Source organism: Stegastes partitus, unplaced genomic scaffold (assembly GCF_000690725.1).
Source record: "Stegastes partitus isolate 25-593 unplaced genomic scaffold, Stegastes_partitus-1.0.2 Scaffold228, whole genome shotgun sequence".
Taxonomy (NCBI): Eukaryota; Metazoa; Chordata; class Actinopteri; family Pomacentridae; genus Stegastes; species Stegastes partitus.
In genome coordinates this window covers 1-22229 of record NW_007577959.1, presented here as the reverse complement: position 1 = coordinate 22229, position 22229 = coordinate 1, and the positions used below count along the sequence as shown (strand labels likewise).

At 38.9% G+C, this 22229-nt stretch overlaps 1 protein-coding gene across 1 annotated transcript in view; it reads left to right on the top strand.

The window, feature by feature from the left end:
- Nucleotides 1-22008, top strand: part of oca2 (oculocutaneous albinism II) — a gene marked incomplete at its 3' end in the record, with an annotated part of 41491 nt that extends 19483 nt beyond the window's left edge. Inside the window, exons 12-19 of the mRNA XM_008281307.1 lie at nucleotides 1605-1661; nucleotides 3862-3986; nucleotides 4283-4421; nucleotides 10974-11106; nucleotides 13507-13654; nucleotides 14899-14956; nucleotides 15119-15227; nucleotides 21836-22008. Of these exons, the coding sequence (XP_008279529.1) occupies nucleotides 1605-1661; nucleotides 3862-3986; nucleotides 4283-4421; nucleotides 10974-11106; nucleotides 13507-13654; nucleotides 14899-14956; nucleotides 15119-15227; nucleotides 21836-22008 (942 nt within the window). The remainder of the gene's footprint in view (nucleotides 1-1604; nucleotides 1662-3861; nucleotides 3987-4282; nucleotides 4422-10973; nucleotides 11107-13506; nucleotides 13655-14898; nucleotides 14957-15118; nucleotides 15228-21835) is intronic.
- Between the last annotated feature and the right edge of the window lie 221 nt (nucleotides 22009-22229).

The window sequence follows — 22229 nt, the reverse complement described above, 5'->3', positions numbered from 1 at the left end:
TTAGCAGGTCTGCGTGTTTGTCTCTGGGCAGCCGACCCTCTTTGATAAAATCAGCTGAGCTAAATTTGGCATTAGAACACCTTATTTCACTCTTTTCAAACTGAATAATTTGTCTGATTTTCTGTGCTGCAGTAAGTCGATGGGGATCAGAAGCTCCTTTGTAATAATAGTAATAATAAATAATAATAAACTTTATTTATAGAGCACTTTTCAAAACAAATGTTACAAAGTGCTTTCCAGTAAAATAAATTAAAATTAAAATGCAGCCCATTGTAGCTGTGTGAGGCGTTGGTGGAACATTGTTAATATTCGAAGCTACAGATGCATGTGAGACATTTAGTAAACATTGATAAATTATAGCATCTAAAAATAATCTGAATTTGAGGCATTTCGGGGACATCTGTAAAATTGTAGTTGTAGAAATCAACCTGGATTACACTCTTTACTTCTAAACTCCATAAATCTCTGCATCAGTCACTCTGTACTACCCACCACCACGGGGAAAATCTTGACTTGTGGGAAACACTGAGATGTACTAAAATAACCACTATTTTGCCTGATATTTTTTGCAAAAAGTGCAGCCAAGGTACGGTTGGTAGCAAAGTTTTTGTTGTTGCGGCATCAACATTCTGAATTTAAACTTAAAAAAAAGGCGCAATATCTTAAAAACTGTGCTGTGACAAATGTGTGACCGACAGAGCAGCAAACATAAGTGGTGAGAAGTCCGAAATTTACAAATGATTTAGGTTTGTTTACAATATTGCGAAACAAGAGCTACCTTTTACTAACTTTAAGTCCCAGGTCAGCCTCATAAAACAGTTTTAACGTGCATAAAATTTATATTCACTTTTATTGCAGATAATTAGTCATTTACATAATGTAAAGGTCTGCTCGATAACAGAGGTACACATAAAAGATAATTCTGCTAAATCAGCACCTCAATGTGACACTGCTGCTGCTTCCTTTGGAAAACTTCCACTGATGACAGCTGTTACTGACATGTTCAGCTCAGAGTTTCTGGAAATATTCCAAACCTAAACCGATAAATATTGTGCATTTCTATGTACTCAAATAAACTGTTAGTATGCTGAACATGTTTCAAGTTTTAAATAATTCCAAAGCAGTCCCAAAGTTTTCATTTGCTGTCCATACCATATGATAGTGGACATAATAATAAAATGAGCACATTCACATGGTTTTCGTGGCTCAGAATGGGCATTTGAGAGGTGATTATACATGACAGTGATAGTGATCACTACAAGTACAGTCACCTTATTTGACAGAAATCTGAGTCTACCTTCCTGATATTCCTGACCATTTCATTAAAAACAGTGTTGATTATGCTTTAGTAAATGTAAAGCCAAATGGCAAAACTGGTTAAAAAATGAAGTATCCTCAGTTCCTATCATTCTGGTGCTGGCTAAAACCTCTTCGGTGGTGCTCAAAATCCCTCACTGATTTAGAAATACATTTATTTTTGAGTACCAGCTCTTATCCGAGCTGCATCGTGTCATCTTTGTCTGTTTTTGAAATACCAGGCTGACACATCTTGTTACATCAGGATTTTTTTTATTTCTTTAACAAATGTAACCTGTTTCTCACAGATGGTGCTGGTGGCCATTTTTTCTGAGACCGGCTTCTTCGATTATTGTGCTGTTAAGGTGAGTAACTCATAAATAAATAACAAGTTCCACTGATATTCAATATTAATGTTTTTAGTAGCAGAATCCATTGAATCAGTTGAGAAAGTCTGACATTCTGAACATAAAAGTTTACATTTAGTATCAAAGCATTTATTGTTTTCATTTGCATGTTTACCTTTGACATGTGGCGCACTGAGTGACAGGTTTATAGAAATATCTGTCCACTGTGAGATGTCTTAAGTTCACAAAGCTTTTGAGCTATTTCTAAAATTAGCACTGATACCTGACAAGCCTGGAGTTTGATTTTGGCTTATCTAACAAGAGCAAGCGTCCTACAAAATGTTGATGTCTAAGTTTGCATCCTGACCCAAAAACAAAGCCCTATAACAGGCTGACAAGAACAACATTTGTTTTGTTCGGTGGGAAAGTTAAAAAAAACTGGGTCATCAAAATAAGCTGAATTTGTATAGTTCTTCTTTCAAGAACAAGAATGTGCTTTATTTACTGTAGCTGCACTTGGTGCAAACATTCAGACTTAATCTTTAACCTTCTGAACCCCAAAACCCACCAGCGGTTTTAAGAGACAAGTTATCTTTGAAAATCATCAAAATTACATCATTTATCAGATCAACAAATTGTTAAAACATCTGAGATTCCTGAAACTAATTGTGTGTGACATGTAGTTCTGTCAGGACAAATAACCAAAGCTTAAAATTGTAATATTTCATCAAAATTCTTTTATTTTACATTTCATGTAATTGTCAAAAATGAAGCAACAGAGCCTGTAAAAAATAATAAATAAATTAAATCTGCTCCCCTCAGCGCATCTGAGAAGCCATGACTGACTCAACTATGACCAACAGTCACATGACAAAGGTTCAGGGACTGATTAGCTGAACTGCAGGCAGTGTTTACATATCAGAGAGGGGATATGCATGGAAACGATTAGACATTGTTGTAAAATAACATATACTTGAGCAAATAGATAAATGGGGCTTGGCTTAAAATAGTATGCAGAGGAGCAAGTTATCAGCAGGTTGTTGGAAGACATGTTCAGTATCTTTCTAGAGTTGATGTGCAAAGTAGTGGGATAAGTGCTTCATTTGTAGAGGTTCTAAAATGTAAAGAGTAAAATACCTGCTGTTTGTAGAGCCACCATTTTTTCCAGTATTGGTAACACTTCTGGTCATTGGAAAAATGTTGTACATGGTAATTGCAGGTTTTTACATTTTTTTGAAAAACAAATAATCAGTAAAATTCAATTTCAGTTTTTTTTTCTCTTCTTGTATTTTTACGACATTATATCTTTGTCATACTGCACAAAATACATTTTGAGTTTCTAGCCTTGGTTGTGCTGTTTACACAGAGATGCAGGACTTTATATTGAAGTGAAAAATAAACCCACAGTGAGTATAAATGTGACGGGAGCACAAAAACGTTTAGAAACTGCTTGGAGCTAGGAGGGTTAAACTCTTAATGTTGCATGTTAGTACATTTCAGCGGCGTAGCAGAATTTTTCTGGTGCTACACTTCTACATCCACATTTACCCTACAATTGATAGCAGAATACACATTCTCAAATTAGTCTGTTAGATAAGACCTTCATCTTCTCTATACAAAGAAGGTCAGGGTTTCTGACCATCAGAAAAACAGCTTTGGGGTGCTCAGCTTTAATCCTGAACGTTCGCTGTAGACGATGAAGGAGGGCGAATACCCCTGTCTTTCAGGTACCGTCAGACCTGGAAAACAGGGGGATCATGCAGGTTCATGAATTTTAAGTGTGAGTTGGAGGAGGGCAGGCACTCCAACATCAAATACCCTCTCAGAGAAGAGCACAGTGTACTATTACATACAAAAGGTATCCATCCTGAGCTGCTCTCACGAGGTTGAGACTGCTGTATAAGTGTTGAAGTCTCATGGCTTGAGAAGATATTATGATGTTTGAAAGTGAGAATCGATGTGCAGTTCTTTATTATATGGCTTTTTGGGGAATCTGAGAGCAGTGTAATTTCATTCAAGTCTGCTTTTTAACCATTTTACTATGACACCTTGATGCCTTGAAAGCCTGAAAAGTCAGAATTTGTCCTCTCAGTTATAACTCTGACTCTTTTTTTTTTAAGATCTTGAATCCTTTCTGTGAAATAAATGAAAACCTCCAAGTAATGGTTTACTCATTACCCATAACCTTGTCCACACATTATGTTTCTTCCCTCTGTAGGCTTACCAATTATCCAGAGGAAGGGTGTGGCCTATGATCATCATCCTCTGTCTCATCGCTGCCATTTTATCAGCTTTTCTGGACAACGTGACCACTATGATGCTTTTCACACCTGTCACCATAAGGTACAGACTATTGTTTGTGCCACTATTTTCTGGTCTTGATGTAAATTCGTACACTGAACTGATATTAAGTTCTCAAATGTACTTTTGCCACCAGTAGGTCACAATATAGATGATGTTTGACTTGACTGAAATTGGACACCTAACAGATAAAACTGAGCTCTCATTTGTTAATGTCCTGCACAGCACCGATGCCTTTCATTTTCCCCTGTCCCTCTTATATTCCTGTATTTATTTCTCCGACCAACTGCAATCTAATCGGTGCTAAAGGGCTTTTCTGTCTCTATCTGATTTTGCAGGTTGTGTGAGGTGCTTAATCTAGACCCCAGACATGTCCTGATTGCAGAAGTAATCTTCACCAACATTGGAGGGGCCGCCACAGCTGTCGGAGATCCACCCAATGTGATTATAGTATCAAATCAGGACCTGCGCAGAGAAGTAGGCACTTTCACAGCTTTCAGCTTTAACACACACTAATATACTGTCACGGCTCAGCTCGGCGTAATCTGACACATGAACCAAACACCTAGCAGAGAAAACGTGTGACTTCCGTGTAACCGGGTGAAGCTGTACAGATGGTACAGTACTCACAGGTGAATGACAAAGTAAGGAACATGACTGCACATGGATTAAATCTAATAATCACTGTGACCTCTAGCTCTTGATTTATCTTTGTTGTTCTGATAATAGCAGCAGTATTTGTTAGATTCATGGACTTAATTACATTTGAGTGTCACTGAGATCACTGCCATGAACAAATGATGAATTTTCAAGACTTTTCTTCATGAGTTATTGTGTTTGTATTGATTAGTTTTACACTTAGTTTCTGTGAATGTACTCGAGGAAAGTGACTCAATATATTACAAAGCAGTCGCCTCTGACTGAAAGCACTGAATGCTGCTTTGATATTAGTGATGACACCTTACCCCTCAGTCCATAATATATACAGTTTTGAAAATCTCATGGTGTTTAGATACTAATAAAAGGAGCATCAGTGAGATGACAGTAATACATGCACACTGAGAAACAGTTATTATTCCAAATAACTCTGCAGTGACATAGAAGGACTCCAGCAGCACTTTTAAGCTCCATTATGTAATATGTTTAATATTATCATAAAATCAAATGACTCCCTGCAACTTGAAAGTGACTCTGTTGCTTCCAGTCCCACTGAGGTTTAACACCTGACACTGTAACCTTGAACAGCTTTTACTTGCCTTTAGATCGTTATTTAGATTTTTTAGTTTTGAGTTACATTTGACAGGTGACGCCAGCTTGAGGTCCATGTTGCTATGTTGGGGTTATGCTAGTTACAACAAGACAAGTCTAAAGAATGTCAAGGTTGTCTTACCCATTCTGTTGTTTTTCTTTCCCCTATTGGTAAGAAATGACTGAAATGCTGCTTCAGAGCTTACAGTGTCATATTTGGGTTTTTGCCTTGCATTTTGTGTGTCATGAAGCACAGCCAAAAAGTTCTGAAACTGCAGTTAGAAAGATTAAAAAGCAGACAATAAGGCATTTTAAGCACTTCTGTAACATTTGTAATGTTCCCTGTAAGTCCATGCCAAGCACCATCTGCTGTGTCAAACTGGCAAGCCTTCAACTTGAATTTTATTTTGGGTAAGAGAAGAAATCACAGGAAGCTAAATGTAGTTAGTACAGCAGTTGGGAAGCAACAGTGGTGTGGCTAAAAAACAACCTGTGCATAGTCACCACAATGTGATGCAGCCTCATGTGCTACAGTTCACATCATTTGTGCCGAATGTTCTGCCTCAGACACCTCCGGATGTTACAGTAGAAGTCTGCCTTGACAGTCCAACCTACTGGGATTAATAACAACTGCGTGAATGTTGATAAAAAACCAAGAGCATGCCATTTCTGGGGCATCAGGTCAAGACTGTGGCACTTCCAGTGGGAAAACTGCTGTTTCCTCTCTTAGTGGTAGCTGCAGACCTACTTTTCATCACCAGTCATAATCCTTCACCTGAAGGTTGAATCATTCTGGCTGTTAACCGTCAGTGAATGTGATGTTTGCTCTCCGTTTCACCTGGAGGTATGTGGAGGAATCACAAATATCTTGCAGTGTCCTGACTCGTGACATTTACTACTCACACACATGTAGTACGTGTGGCCATGGTCAGAACTTTCTGATTGCACCCTGTGTGTCGCCTTTTTGTGCATGTGAAAGGTTTACAAACTTAGAAAGCCCAAAGCCCACACCAAATGGAGATATTCTCTCCCACACAGAATACGGTTTCTTAACTGCATAAAACCCAATGTTTGAGGTCTAGGCTTTTCCTACATTACTTATCTACGTCACCATATAACTGTCAAGCTGCTAGTTTGGCACACTGTCAGAGTGTAAGCAGCTGCCTTGAAATAGTTCCTTGTTACAAGTAAACAAACTAAATATTAAATGCTTTTATAGCTTGACCATATATTAACTATTTGAGCAGTCATTGCCCTTTTACTGAAACAAGTTAAACAAGTTAAACCTAACCTATTTCTACAGAAATACAAAATGTGCAATTATTATATCCCTGAAGGTGAGTTTGCTGGCCGTCAAATCCTTATGCAGACCTTTTTGTAAGGCCTTCATGTTCAAATGAGTCATGCAAACCAGGGCATTGACTACCTAATATGCCATTTACAGCACTTACACATGTACAGTGTGCACATACACATTTGCCTGTACGTTATGTGCGGTGACTGTGGCTCAGGTGGTAGAGCCGGTTGTCCTCCAATCGCAAGGTTGCCGGTTTGATCCCCTGTCCCTCCGCAGTCAAAGTGTCCTTGGACAAGACACACCTGAAGTTGCTCCCAATGGTAGGCAGCACCTTGCATGGCACCATTGGTGTATTAATGTGTGTGAGTGGGTGAATGAGAAACACATTGTAAAGCGCTTTGGATAAAAGCGCTATATAAGTGCAGACCATTTAAATACATTCATCTGTTTGTGCTTGGCTGTACGTCTGCAATCTTTTTTCTGCACTATCTCTTGGTGTATTTATACAGTCATGAGTGGTGACCCTTATTTACGTTAATGTGCAGGCGATGAATGGAGATGTTGTGACAGTGAAACCAATTTATATTTTTTTGCTGCACCCATCATAAATCACAGGAATTTAAATGTCAAAACAGCGGGAAAACCAACTGTAACTGCTTTTTATTTAAAGCTAGCGGTCCAATTTCACCGATTGTCTGTGGTGTTTGACTTTAAATGTGGACCTCCCTTTTTAAACTTAAAAAGTGTTCCATTGATTTTATGCAAAGTTTCCACAAGCATTAGAAGCATCTCCAATCTTGCTTCCCTTCACATATTTAATCATTTTTAAGGCCCGTGTTGAGTAACACCTTCCTAGTGCTTCACCTTCCTGTGACACACTCAGCAAGAACAGCTTATTTTATTGAGCCTCTAGTCTTCTACAAGAGGCCTGCTGGGGCACACTGGAGACCCTGTCTTTGGGATTAGTCTCTGATTAAACTTGTGAAGGAGACACTGTCACTCCTGATGCAATAATATCTGAAACCATGCAACTGTAAACCCAGTTTTTTTTCCAGTGGTCGGTGACGTTCACAGTTGGTTCAGACCTTTGTGACAACCAATCTCAGGCTGATATAACAGTGTTTGCCCTTAATCAAATTTATTTACACTGACATGCAGCTCTTTACGATCCTAATGCAATTATACTAGATTCTCAATTATATTTTGAAAGAAAAATATTTTGTCCTGAATTGAGTTTGTGATGTATTGCAAATATGTTTCCAATTACCGTGGCTTTGCCTTTCGTTTTGTTGCTTTGCTGTTGCTGTTCTTTTCAGCCAACCAGTCATATAGCAGATAGAGCTAGACTCATCACCCTGGTAACCTAGAAAATGGAAGAGAACATGTTAGGAAAGGCTCACCCAAAAAATGATGTTTTTATAAAATGAACCAAGTAATTGTGGGGCCTAAACCTAACCAAACAGTGAGTGATACGAAAATTTAAGTCAAAGAATAATAGTCCAAACCCAAAAAAACATTCCAAAACCACAGAAATCAGTGAGCTAGCTACTGACTGAGAGAATTGTGCACTGTGGCTGCTCACAGGACAAAGAAACGCAAAAAAGCTATATTCGATCCCAGTGGCCTCTGTGCAATCCATAATCAATATGTACAAGCAGTTTTACACTGTAAAAAATCTCAAAGGGCGTCATAGGAAGTCTAAAGTGACCTCTGAGGTGGCAAGAGTGGTATTGCAAGACGCCAAGTAGAATCCAGGGATCAACACCAAGATCATCCTGATGAATCTGAGCAATTTGGAAACCAGCAGACACTGAACAAGACAGATATCCATGGACGCCAACCAAGAAGGACTCTACTTCTCTAAGACAGGCACACAAGGGCTCATCTAGCCTTTGGAAAGGCTCAGTAGGACAAAGAAAAAAGGTCTTGGTCATCAGTTTTGTAGTCAGATTAAGCAACAATGGAGTTACTTAGACTCCAGGGTGTGGGTTTTATTTTGTGAAAGAAAAGAGAAGCATTTGTCCCCAAGAACATCATCATCGTGGTCATACTTGGTGATGGAATGCGATGCTTTGGGGGTGTTTTTTTAGCCGATGGACCAGACAGCCTCATAAAAGAAAATGAGAAAAGAGGACAACATGAAGATTCTGCAGAAAAAAACAATACAGTGATCTGAAATATACAGCCAAATTGGTTGAGAAATGATTAATGGAAGAGATATAAACATTTGAGAGCAGCCCAACCAGCCCAGACCTGAGTCCTGCCAAGAATTTGTGGGGAGAACTGAAGACCAGCGTGATGGCAAAGTAGCCCTACAACCTCAAAGACTTACAGAGTGAAAGTAGAGACATGCAAAAAGCTGTTTGATTGTTGTAGTACAGGATAAAGGATACGATTGCAATACATTACTGATAAATAAGAATGGTATTTTAGCTTAAAATGTTGAAAAAGATAGCACAGATGTAGTTAAAATTTTATCATTAATGTCTTTTATCATTTATGTAGAAGAAACTTGTTGAAAAAAATTCAAGTTGGCATGAGTATTAGAAATTTTGGGCTTAACTATGTGTAACATTCTTGCTTCAGGGATAAAATATATTTCTTTCAAATCAGAATGCAATTGAGTTGAATTGTAGTTTCTGTGAGACTGTAGTCCATCACACCAACCTGCGTTTTATCATATATCTGATGGCCTGATTGTGATTTGTCATCAGAGTGAAAATGTCTTCCTAGTACACTCCTCCATTTTTCATCATCATGATATTTTGGAAACCCACTTAGAGACAACTTGTTCTTACAAATTGTGACAAAAAAGTGATGTCAGTAAAACAGCAGTAAGAACATTTTACTGAGTTAATCAGAGCAGTCTGAAAAGGGCAATAACTTGTAGGCTCTTCTCATAACCTTCACTCTTTGTATACTCAGAGGGGCAGAATGCTACATCTCTAAAAGACATGACATTTTCCCAACTGCTTGATGTGGCATCTGTTCAGTGCGCGTGACATTTTAGCTTTTGCAGCTGCAGCAGTATGTGGTCTCCTCTGGTATACAGTAGCTGCTGCCACACCAGGCGCCCGCGGTCCAGTTTGTCTTGGCTGCATTTCCCAGGTGACAGAAGTTCCGGGACACAGCAGCGGCGCGCTCGTTCAGTCATGTCTGGCCTCTGATAAGCACAGCTTGTGCGTGCACGCATCGTTTGCTCGCCTGTTTGTTTGTTTGTTTGCATGCTTGCGTGTTTGTGTCGAGGGGGATTTTGAGGGGGAGAAACCCAGAGATAGAAAGAAAGGCACATCTGTGAAGTGGATGTTCAGGTGGTTCTGCCCCTCTTCGGAGTGTCCTTGTCTTTGGTTTGTTACAGAGCAAGGCAGCATGGTAATACGAAATCTCCTCCTTATCGGGTGTAGTTTTACTGATTCTGGCAGAGGATTAGTTTTCTCTGCCAAATGGATCCTCTCCAGCCAGAGTTGGTGACATTGGTCCTGAAATATGGACACACCGGGGTCACAGTTGACAGCTGCAAACAGAGATACATTTACATTACACACTTAAATCCTTTAGCTGTCGGTTTTGTTCTCCTGTATCAGGCGGAACACAGATAGAGGATATCATGACGCTTCAGTTTTCAGTTTTGTAGTACAGTTTGCAGCTGACCTTAAACACTAATTTTGAGACTTTGCATGTAGGAAGCAGCTTCTCTCAGCTCACGAGGCTGTCCTGCTGGTCTCCATGGAGGCATGAATAAAGGAGTAGTCAGAGTTATGCTTAGTAAGGTGACATAGTGACACAAGTAAGTCAAACACCAAATCTATTGTTGAATATCTGATACATCAGACATATCAAGTCACATGTAAAAATATGATTTATCCTGCAACACTTTTCACTGTATCACCACCACCTCGGTCCCTCTATTTATCTTTTTTTGTTTTATTTTGTAACATGGAATCCTGTAGAGGTCACTATTAACCAGTTTTCCTTTAGGGGTCGCTGCTATTTCTCATGCAGGGAATATGTGCTCCATGCCAAGCTAGACCTTTGTGAATTTGAAAAAAAACCTTGAGGATACAATAATCAGCACTCTTTTGTCTGCAAAAATCAAATTCATTGTCATTTCTCCAGGTGGCCTTTAAATCTATACTCCGATTGCCTTTAATGCTTTTTAATGGCACCACAATACCTCTATTCTTCACTGAATGTACAGACCTGTAATTACTTAAATTGCTGTATTAGAGTGACACGCTGCTTGGAGGTTAAATGCGCCTCCAGAGTTGTTCTGTGAAGGAACAGGTTGAACAGTTCAGCTGAATTGCCTTATTCTCACTCGATGTTTATTCAGAAGACCACATTACTTATCCCACTTTGTGTTAGTGCTGTACAGATCATTGCTGCATGTCGTTTTCTCACCAAAACTGATGTCAATTTGTCACATCTGAATGAAATTCGCAGCAGACTGTTTGTCTAACAGATTTTTATTATGTGCCTTGCAGGGGATTGATTTTGCCAGTTTCACGGGCTACATGTTCCTCGGAATATGCCTCGTCCTCTTCACCTCATTTCCTTTCCTGCGGATGCTCTACTGGAACAAAAAACTTTACAACAAAGAGTCCATTGAAATAGTTGGTGAGTTGGTGACACTGTTCGGTCACGAATACAATGTTTGAGATTAATATATTTTAAAAATATTGATGAAAATGGTGCTTTTGTTGGAAATAATGTGTCTTTCCCCGTAATCCTTTTATCCATGACCATTTTTTTCCTTCTTTTTGTTAAGATGGTGCTATTGGGGAGGGATTATTGTGTTGTCCTGTAACTGAGATGTAAATCATAGCAGCACCCTGTACGTGGCACAATCTAAAATCTATTATGTTGGTTTTTCATTATTGTTATGAAGAGTATTAACCCACTAAGGACACCTGTGCACACACTACCTACACAATAAAGCAAGACACCTTCTGAGGTGATGCACTGACCTCATCGAAACTTAATTAACCTTCTGAACCTTCAAAGGGCATGTTATCTTAAAAAAAAAAAATAAAAAAGAATAATTCTGTGCTAGTCAACCCAACCAAGGAGCTGCGACTAACAGTCACGTAGCAAAACTCTGACATTTTCAGCTAAACAGGGATGAACTGCAGGCTGTGCTTACAAATAGGAGACAAGTATGAAAATATCTTTAGTATTTAGGGTCAACTTTTTTTCTAGTATTAGTACAACCTATGGATACTTCCAGGTTCCTGTTTCAACTCTTGTAAAACAACTTTAGTTTTTTCTTTGCTTTTTAAAATTTCTGACATTATAGCTTTGTCACACTGCACAAATTACATTTTTGACTTGTGTGGTTGTGCCCTTTCCATAGAGGTGCAGGACTTTTATTTAAGTATAAAATGAGCCCACAGTGAGTAAAAATGCCCCAAAACTGCTTATGGTTCAGTGGGTTAGTTAAGGGTTTGCTGATTTACAAACATCTTGTGTCAGTTAGAATTTGGTGCATCGAATTTGGGGTGCATAACAGCAAATTCCTGGTTTTCTTTTTGCTGCCAGTCCGCCCCGGTGCCTCGTCTCTGTAACAGGTCATTTCCAGTCTTACATACATATTGTCAGATGTTACTGTCATCTCAGGTATAACATTTCTGGATTATTGCTAGCTGTCTGTATGATGTCATAAATAACTAGATATACAGTTCATGTCAGGATTTTAGTGTTTAAAAATCAGCATAATTAAAATACTCATGACAACAGGCTAACTCCAACATCATTAACAAGGATGAACTCCTTTTGCTTCTTTTTGTGATTCGCCTTCCTCTAGACTCTGGTGACTCATCCAGTGTCCCAGACAGCACATGGCTCATCTCAGAAAACCCCTTTACTCTGATGCTCAGCTGTTGGCTCTGACTGGTTGGCAGTGAAAAAAACTGATTCAGTCATCCAGAGAGCAGCCTGAGAGAAGCACAGGACTCCCTTCTTTTTCTAATTGTGCTCCTGTACAAACTGTTCAGCTACTCTGACACACCACAGGTCCTTTATACATCTCTTTAATTATCTAGAAACAGAAAATAAACTTATTTGGCCTTCCCTGAAGTCTTGGTACCTTTTTCAGAGGTAGAGGAGGATCATTTAATAAGAATAAAAGCCACAGGGTGTGTTTGGTTTGGAGAACGACTGTGTCCTCCATCCTCAAATCTATTCTGTGCTACTGTAGATCTTTCCGTACGAGACCCTGGGGACGTAGATAATGGGCGAACTAATAAAACTGGGATATTTGTGGGAAATTGGTAGCAAATCTTCTGGAAGCACAGCCACCACTTATCAGTGTTTACCCACAATACTACAGTGCCTCCCCTCTGAGAGAACCTCAGCATGGGATCATTAAAACAGAGACCACCGAGCTCCCCAGTGCTCCCATTTAGGAAGTGAGGAAGACTGACTGGAACTGTACTGTCACACAGAGCCTCAGGGAGATTCATGGAAACCAGTGCCGATGACTGCTGTGAATGTTCAATGCCGGCTCAATAGCCCATCTGTAAATCCCACCCTGTGGAGTTTCCACTTCTCCCGGCAACCTGGCCTGCCCAGGAGAGCATGTGGCTAAATCAGCTCAAACCTCCTGCCGCGGCTGGTAATTGTGCAGATTTGCTTACAGGAATGTGTTGTGTTTTTTTTTTTTTATCCTGTGCTTGTTAGATCCTATTAAGGTCACCTAGCAACCTTCCTGGAAAAGGATGGCACCTACTGATGTCTACCCGAGGGTCCAGCTCCCTCAGCTCTGTTTCAGCATTTGCTGCTCCTGAGCTGGTCAATGTGCTCATCACGGGGCTACATTATTCCCTCGATGGGGGCTCACACAGCATATTGACTGAAAACATCACAATATCTTCTCAGCTGCAGGAGATATTACCATGCAAATCTCCTACGATGAACATTCTGCTGCTCAACTTGACCGCTGTAAAGACTCTAGTCCATGTGTTAACATGCACTTAACAGGTGCCTTTCTCTCCCGCTCTGTTTGTCCTCTTCCTCCAGAACTTAAGCATGAGATCCTGGTTTGGAGGCAAACGGCTCAACGCATTAACCCCGCCAGCCGAGAGGAGACAGCTGTGAAATGCCTTCTGATGCAAAAAGTCCTCAACCTGGAAAGTCTGCTGCGCAAGATGATGAAAACCTTCCAAAGGTTAAAAGAAAGCACAGATAACAGAAAATATGGCTGCCATTCTTAAGATTGCTTTTATTACATTTCTCAGGATCACTGGTTTTATTTTTCAAAAACCAAGTCATGTTTACAGCTTCTATACATACATACGTACATATATATATATACACACACACACACACACACACACACAAATACTATTGTTTTAATGGGATGAATAATTTTGTGTTTGATTTTTTATGACTTCTGAAATTAGACACAATGTATTCTTTTGTGTAAAATGCAACATCGTAAAGCAACCTGTTGACATGCCCAAGTGTCAAATACTGCCATTTTGTTAAATCTACTGCTGTCAGTTGTCTCAATTCTCAGGATAGTAGATGTATACGAGCTATAGAACCCACAAGACTCACTTTGCATCCAAATTCACTTTCTTCTCTGTCAGTGTGTTCTCAAAGTATTTATTGCCGCAAGATGTAGCATGTCATAAAACAAAATACACTTCACATCTCAAATAATGCTAGTTGCTTGTCTATGCAGCTAAATGTCAGCAGGAAATAATCATTTTGAATTAAATCAGATTTAATTATAGTTACAAACTGCATATAGCTCTGCATCCATTTCCGCAACCTTAATTTTGTTTAAATTACACCTGAACTTGTCATCGCATAAATATGTTAATACCTATGCAATGCAAGCAATGTAAATATATCACAAGAAGGAACAGAACTAGAGCTTTATGCTCATTAGGCTACATATTTGTATTTACTGAAGTAATAATGTTATGAGACAAATCCAAATTCTTCAAAGTTTGCAGGCCCAAAGCAAACTGGCCAATGTATGCTAACACCTGTTGTCTATTTCTGACTTTTACGGATTTTTAAGGTCTATCAGACATATAAAAATGACACTAAAGGACCCTGACAAAGCAGCAGTATGTGACTAGTTTGCCAGGTTTGCATCACACATTTTGTTTCATTTGTATATAAAAACCCATTCGTGTTCGAAAGTAGTTTCTTTTTTTGTTCCCTTTTTTGCTACGCCTGCTTTCTGGACCAGCGTCGCAATTATATTGAGTCCATAAACACAAAAATACAGACACACTATAAATACTCAACGAATACCTAAAAAAAGTGCATCATTATGCATGTAGTCATAAACGGCTCACAAACATTTTTCCATTATTTAACTGATATCTTCCTCTGTTTATTAACTCCTACAGACATGTAATTAATGGGAAATGTAAATGTTTTTGTGTCTGATAGAGAAATTTCTCAGGAGGACAAGAACTGGGAGCAAAACATTCAAGAGTTGCAAAAGAAGGTACTTCACCGCTTCATCCACAGTGACCGTGGTGCATTGATGTTATCTAAGTAATCGAGTTGCCCTAGACTTTGAAAGTTCACTTAAGACAAATACTGTCAGTTGTGTGATAAAATCGCCTTTTTCCCCCATTCAGAAAGAATAATATTTTCTCCTCTACAGCACAGAATAAGTGACAAGGTTCTCTTGGTGAAGTGTGCTTCCGTCCTCGGCGTGGTCATCTTCATGTTCTTTCTCAACTCCTTCGTTCCCAGCATTCACCTTGATCTCGGTAAGTGCACCAGTGTCTGTCTCTGCAGGCCAAGCTGTGTTGTCATGGGATCTGTCATGTAACTGTGAAACACAGCCTCCTCTGGCTTTGCAATTAAAATAATGGGCTGACGAGCAAATGCAACCAACAAATTACATGGATACTGAGCTGCATTTAAACCCATCACAATACATCTGTTCATGTGGTGCAATTTGAAACCTGCATTGATGAACAGTGTTCCAGTGAAGCTACAACTGGCTCTGTGATGCAATACTTGACCAAAAAACTATTTTTAAATCTCTCTCTTTTTTTTAGGAGTTTATTGGTAAAAATAGGCATCTGTAATTCTGGGTTGCAAACAGGCTAAATACTGCAATTACCACAAACAATCACTCAAAAGCTTGAACATTATAAACAACCTAAAAACTGTGTAAAATCAGGTTATGACACCCAGATTCTAACAAAGCCCATAATAGTGGTGCCCAGATAAGACGATTCAATTTAACACTGATAATTTACTTCATATATATTTATTGTAACAGCTGAACAAATAGCACACACACTTATGGGCCACAAAAATAAAACCACCTGCCTAACATTATGTAGGTCCCTCTCATGGCCCCAAAAACAACTCTGACCCAGCAGACCATGGACATGGGACTTCTGTGGGTGTCTTGTGGCAAATCCTTTCTGTTTTGTGTGTTGTGGGTGGGGCCTCCAGAAATCAAGCTTGTTGACACATCCCAGGAATGTTCTATCTGATTGGGATCTGGGGAGTTTGAGGGGACTCTTGGCTGTGTTCCTCGAGCAGTTTTTACAATGTGGCTGGGTGCGCTGTCCTGCTTGGGGGAGGTGTGTTTGGTCTGTAGCAATGTTTAGGTGGGTGATGCATGTCAGAGTACCCAAAGTTTTGTCGCAAAGCATTGTTTTGAAACTAGATGATGAGTGGTATTTATTTCACCTGTCAGTGGTTTTAGTGTTGCAGCTCATCAATGTACATGCAATCTGAATATATATCATCTTACCGTTGTGATTCTATTCAACTTTTCCTTTAATGAAAACTACTCTCCTTTTGTTAACATCGGCCCCTTTTTCATATTTCTGTCTATTTAGAGGTGCCCATTGATCTTTATTATAACTGTTGGATGTCTGTATAGAACCTGTATGCCCCTGACATATTTATTAACTGTAGAGAAAACGCCAGCTAACTATAGAATGCCTTTTCTGCATTGAGCCTGACCAGACCTGCACCTAGATATTAATTATGAGATTGTTCCACCATTTTCCTGATATTATCTTGTGTTTGTCTCCCTTTTATTAATCCTCTCTGCACCTGGCTTATTAAGTTAGGGAAAAATATGTTGAATTCTCTTTGAGATTATAGATGTAAACAATCAGAATCCCATTTCATTATGGAGACTGGCTGCTAAGAGTTGCAGTATTCTTTGTTTTTGCCTTCTTTTAGAATTATCACAGTTTATTTCCATGCTGGTGGCACCACAGATTTGCTGAGAGTCATATTTAAAACATAACAATATACTCATTTTTCCTGGACTTGTCTTTTATTTAGTCTGCTGATTGCCATTTCCAATTCCCTTTTTGTATTTTTCCTGTGGAAGTTGGATTCACAATGTAAAATATTTTGATGCTATCTTCATGATCAATCTTTAGGTGTTAGTGTAAGCTGTTCTGTATTTTTGAAGATTTTGTTATATTTCTTCTGGTTCATGACCTAATGTGTTACTTAAAGATAAGAGTTGTTGTAGAGTTGTGTAGCTTTTGGGTCTGATTCATAAAAGCTTTTTTGGGAATCTGTTACTTTTCAGTCAGTATAATCAATTTGTGTTCTTGCTTCTTCCATCTGCTTTGTCGGCCCTTTTTCTTATCTGTTGGTTGTTTTCCTTGCACTCTCAGTCTTTTCATATCATCATATTTTTTCCTTTGCATTTTGCTCTTCTTGAGATTTGATTCCCTCTCATTGGTGCATAAATTGTAGCCCAAGAAACAGCGGGGTCGTCATGATCATTCATGGTGTTTTATACTGTCACTAGTTTCTTTATTCGTATCATTAAAAATAGTTTTATATTTTAAAATACTGATATTAATTCTGTTGTGCTCTTTGGGCCTTAATTCACACGTATAGTTGGGTGGATTATGTTTCCAATGTAAATCACCGTGTACGTAGCTCCCGCTGTGCTCCTCATACAGGGCTGTATATTCGAACCTCCATGTCCCAGTGGATCTCCATTCTTGTGTTTGTGTCGAATTGAATCCCTTTTCTTTTGGGGGCTTTCTTGATCCCACTGTATTCTTTGTATTTTTTAACGATCTTGGTAATCACAGTCGAAGTAGAGAATTCAGTTAGCCAGTTTGATTTTCCCCTTTTTCTAAGCTTCTCTCAAGACCCTCTCCTTGGTACTGAATTCTTGAAATATCTAATAGATCTCGGTGGGTTTTCAGGTTTGTGAGTCATCTATGTCCCTGCTGTATTTTTAGATTTAAATCCTGCAATAATAAGTCCCGTAAAGAATCTCCCAATGAACTGTTGTACAGAGCTTCCCTCCTGGTCTACCTCCTTTGCAAGTCCAAGGATTTGTATATTGTCTGTCCTGCATCGTGACTCTAAGTTGTCTGCAGGATTCTTTGTTGCTGTTTCATGTAGACACAAAGCACTTTATATGCCTCCCCCGCCCATTCCTCCATCTGCTACTCCAACTCTGTCAAACAAACTCTGCAAAGTTATCAAATGTGCCATTAATTTTTTTGATCTGAGCAATTGATTTCCCAGACAGTAATTATCCTTCTTAAGATTAGATGTTAGTTCATTTATTATCCTGATGGCGTTTAATTTAAAACCTTTCCAATATTCGTATTGTCTTTGCTGGAGTCATATCAAGTGTTTGCCACTCACACCATTTAATTTTGAGTTTCTGGCATTTTTTCTTTCCTTTCTACTTATCTATTATTTATATGAATTAAAGCTAGAGTAGGGGAGTTTTACAAATACGCAAGCATCTGTTCCAGTCAAGCCATTACCAAACAAGTTCTCATGATGTTGATTAAGTCTTGCGCACAAGGTAAATCTCTCTGCATTTCGCAGTATACTTAAGTTTTAAATCTGTGTATATTTAGGCTCACTGCCAAAAAATTACTGCAAACCATTGATTTTAGTAACACGCTTTATAAAACAACTACTTGTCCTGCACCAAACAACAGGCGGACAAAGCTCAGTGCTAGCTGGTTAATGTAGTAGAGCATTTAACAGCCAGATATTTCTGTAGGAAGGTGGTGGACACCAAAAGCAGAGGTAAAATGGTGAATAATGGAAGTTGCTCCATTTCTGGCAGATGTGTCAACAGGGAAATCCATGTTAATAAGTTTGACATATGAACCTAAATGAATATGTAATATTATTCATAGCTTGTTTTTGCTGCCCCCTAGTGGCAAGCACAGCACTTAATGGAGTTTTGAAGAGGCTTGTATTTTTATTATAGGGGTTTTTATAAAACCTTTCATGTACAGATGACAGAATAGACGTTACCACTTGTGCCATTTTGTAGTGTATTTAAAAAAATGTAGTGACAGACACCATAACTGTGGCTTTTTAATGGTTTTAGTATTTGTGATAAAACTCAGTGGTCTATTAGAACCCAATAACAAATGATTAGCAACAAGTTTCAAGGAGGTTGATGTGGTCAACGGTTCTGCAGCTCCATGTGGTATGAAATGATCACTGTCAGATGGTAATGTCCACTTCACACACATATCACAATGACTGAGCGTTGCATCATGCGATGCAAACATGAGTTCCTGCTCTCTGAGAAACTAATAAAACTACAATGTTTGCATAGTAGCATGTGGTTCAGGCTGAGGGTTGTATCTCGTCCATCTGACACTTCAGACTGTGAAGTCTGTCATGAGGGCCCAGCAGATGACCTTCACAGCATCTCATTAATGCAAACACTATCCCTAAATGAAGATGGCGGTCTTCATATACACACTGTCACTGCCGCCCCTCGCTGCTGAGGCTGCTCGCTTCCCAAACATGCTCAGTTAATTACAGGCGCTGCTTAGGTTAGCTCTCTGTGACATTTATTAAATGGGAATGACCCCACAGCGGCGTGTTTTCTGTCCCTGTGGAGGGATAGGCGCCTGTCCAAACACAGCTCTCATTAATGCATGCAGGTCAGAGTCGGGGTTGACGACTGCAGCAAGCATAGTCTATTCATTCACACGTGTTTAAAAAATTGAGCCTCATTAAAATTTCATTAACACCACACGGTATGATTTAATTTTAGTCTGATTATTGCCTGGTCATTTGATCCCACTAATGTGTCTGTGGTATTTGGAGTTACAACGGTGGTTGGGATGAAACCTTGTTGATCTTTAAGCAGAAATCAGGGGAGTGGAGCAGTTAAAGTCATTGGAAAATGCTTAGGAGATTACCTAAATTGTGAGTTGAGACATTTAATGTTTCAGTAGAGACTAACTTTACTTAGATTTCAACATTTAAACTGCTTTAAGTCTCTAGTCAAATCATTGAAAAGAAAAAAAGATGCCAGAAACATCACAGTTTGTTATCTGTGTGAGTGTACAAGCACAAGTCTCTTTATCTTTTGGCTTTTGTGTTGTGTCCATTTTCCTTGTTTTTATGTAGATTTGAGGTCCCAGACACTGTCATCTTGTGGATGATAGATGCGTCTTTCATAAACTGCTCAGGTTCGCCTAAAAGCTCTTTTTAATTGGAGAACTTTTTAGGTTTGTTGTTTGCTGTTTGCTCCTTGTGTTGAACAGGAGCCAGCTTCAGGGAGTATCAATGAATAGTAATGAGGAAATCAAGTGTCTTCATGTTTTTTTGTTCTGTGTTGTTTGAGAGAATCATAGATTATTCTGGGGTTATTGACTGACTGTCCTACAGACCTTCATAATGGTATTATCCAAGATTTTGCTTTAGATTTAACAGTAAAGTATTTTGCACACAATTAATCACAGATTTCATCTGTATGAGACAGAAACATCAGCTTTTTGAACTCTCCTCTGAACTGGTGCATGTATGTATTTTGTGTCTGTTTGGTGAGCTGTCCCCAAATAACTTTCTTTTCTGCTATTTACGGTTCAAAACAACTAGACACAATATGTATTATATGCCAATGATGCACAATTTCAGATGTTTAGTGAGTTGCAGAGAGTAGCCATCATCTTTTTTTTTAAGCATGTCTTAAGGATATTTATTGTTTCAAATGCTATGTCTATAAGGTTTAAAGTTAGCTAAGCCATAATGCTTTGCTGTCACATTTAAATAGTGTTTTGAGAATGTTGTCAGAGCCACAGACTCTGTCTCATAATAATGTTTTCGAGGCGTCAGATCACACTCTTTATGCCCCATTCATTCAGTGTGTTTTATTATTAAAGGTACATTATTTTGCCTACAGTATTGTGGGGATGTTTAGAGCTAGCACATTATAAAACATTCTCACAACTCTACACAATGTTAGATGATTCTAAGGTCTTCAGTACAACAGCAAGTCCAGTTGGCTTCAGGATGTCCAGGACCTTGATGACCGTGAAACTACACAGACACATCTCTGCCTCATTTCACATTGCCCAGACCATCATATTTATTAGTGATTTATAACTTTCTTTTAAAAAATCCTCTGGAGTTTGGCCTGTTTATCATTTACTTCAGGGTACAGTCAACACTGGAAAACCGAATTGGCTGTTGAAACTACTAATTTTGAGTCCAGCTCCTGCTAAAGTCTGGCCCGAGACCACCAGGAACAGCTCCGCAAGTTCTGAGCATGTAAACATGCTGTGAAGCTGCAAATTTAATGTTGAGTTTGTTTTTTGGTGTCTCTGTGCGCAGCCTTCCCTCTGGAGCTCTCTTTTTTGGTGTCCTTCCATTGCTCTTCCTTCTTCACTAATTCCCTTCAGTTGTGAAATTATTTCCCCAAAGGCCTCGGCCAAGGCAATTACTGGTGCTCACCTGTTTAATCAAATTTTCTCCAAGTGGATGCACACTCTTCCCTCATTCAAAAACCACCTATAATTGTCAATATCAGCAGGCTGCTGGCAGCTTTTGTCCCCCTGACTACAATGTGTTGAAATTACATTTTTGAGATAATAAATGTTTTTTTCATTGTTTCCAACAAATACCACATCATGCTATGATCAGGTTATTTAGTTGTTTTGAGGGTCTGTGTTAAAGAATCATTTTCTACTTTGTCTGTCACCTACATCCAGACTGAATTGTTCTTTATATATACAGTATAAATGTTTGAGATGTTTTTGGATCATTGACCTCAGACTTGGATGTAAAATTTCAGTGGCAGAATCGAAAACATTTCATGAAAGTTGCTGTTCTTTTCACAAAAAGTGATTCAAAATTACTTTAACTCAACAGAGAGCAGGTGGAACTTCATTTCATTAAGCAAAATAGCACTTCTTAAACATTTCAAAAGTGTTCCTTTGCAGTGTGAGCAGTGTGTGGTCTTGTTAAAAATCTGCCGAAACCTGCTGCTCTGGGCTCAGTGTCTGTTGGATGCTACCATAAAATATTTTTTAATGTACGTGAGCGTGTTTTCTGGCTGTAAAAGGAGATGTCAGATGGTGTTTCTTATTCTCACTCTTAGGTTGGATCGCCATCCTGGGTGCACTGTGGCTTTTGGTTCTGGCCGACATCCAGGATTTCGAGATCATCTTGCACCGAGTGGAGTGGGCCACGCTGCTGTTCTTCGCAGGCCTTTTTGTTTTGATGGAGGTATTTAGCACACAGGCTGCAATTCAGGAATTTGACAGAAAGCCTGTTTGGGTTTTTTTTTTAAAGAGATGATAGACAAAAAAAACAAATAGTGGGAAAACAAGTTTAATTCAACTGACATCAAAAACCTACTGACAGTTTATTAGAGCCAGAAAAAAAAATGTAAAAACTGAAAGAATCATCAGATTTTTAGCTTTCAGATGGTCTTTGAAGACATCATGTTACAGTTTCATCAGGAAAAATTACCCAAAAAAAAGTTTACACCT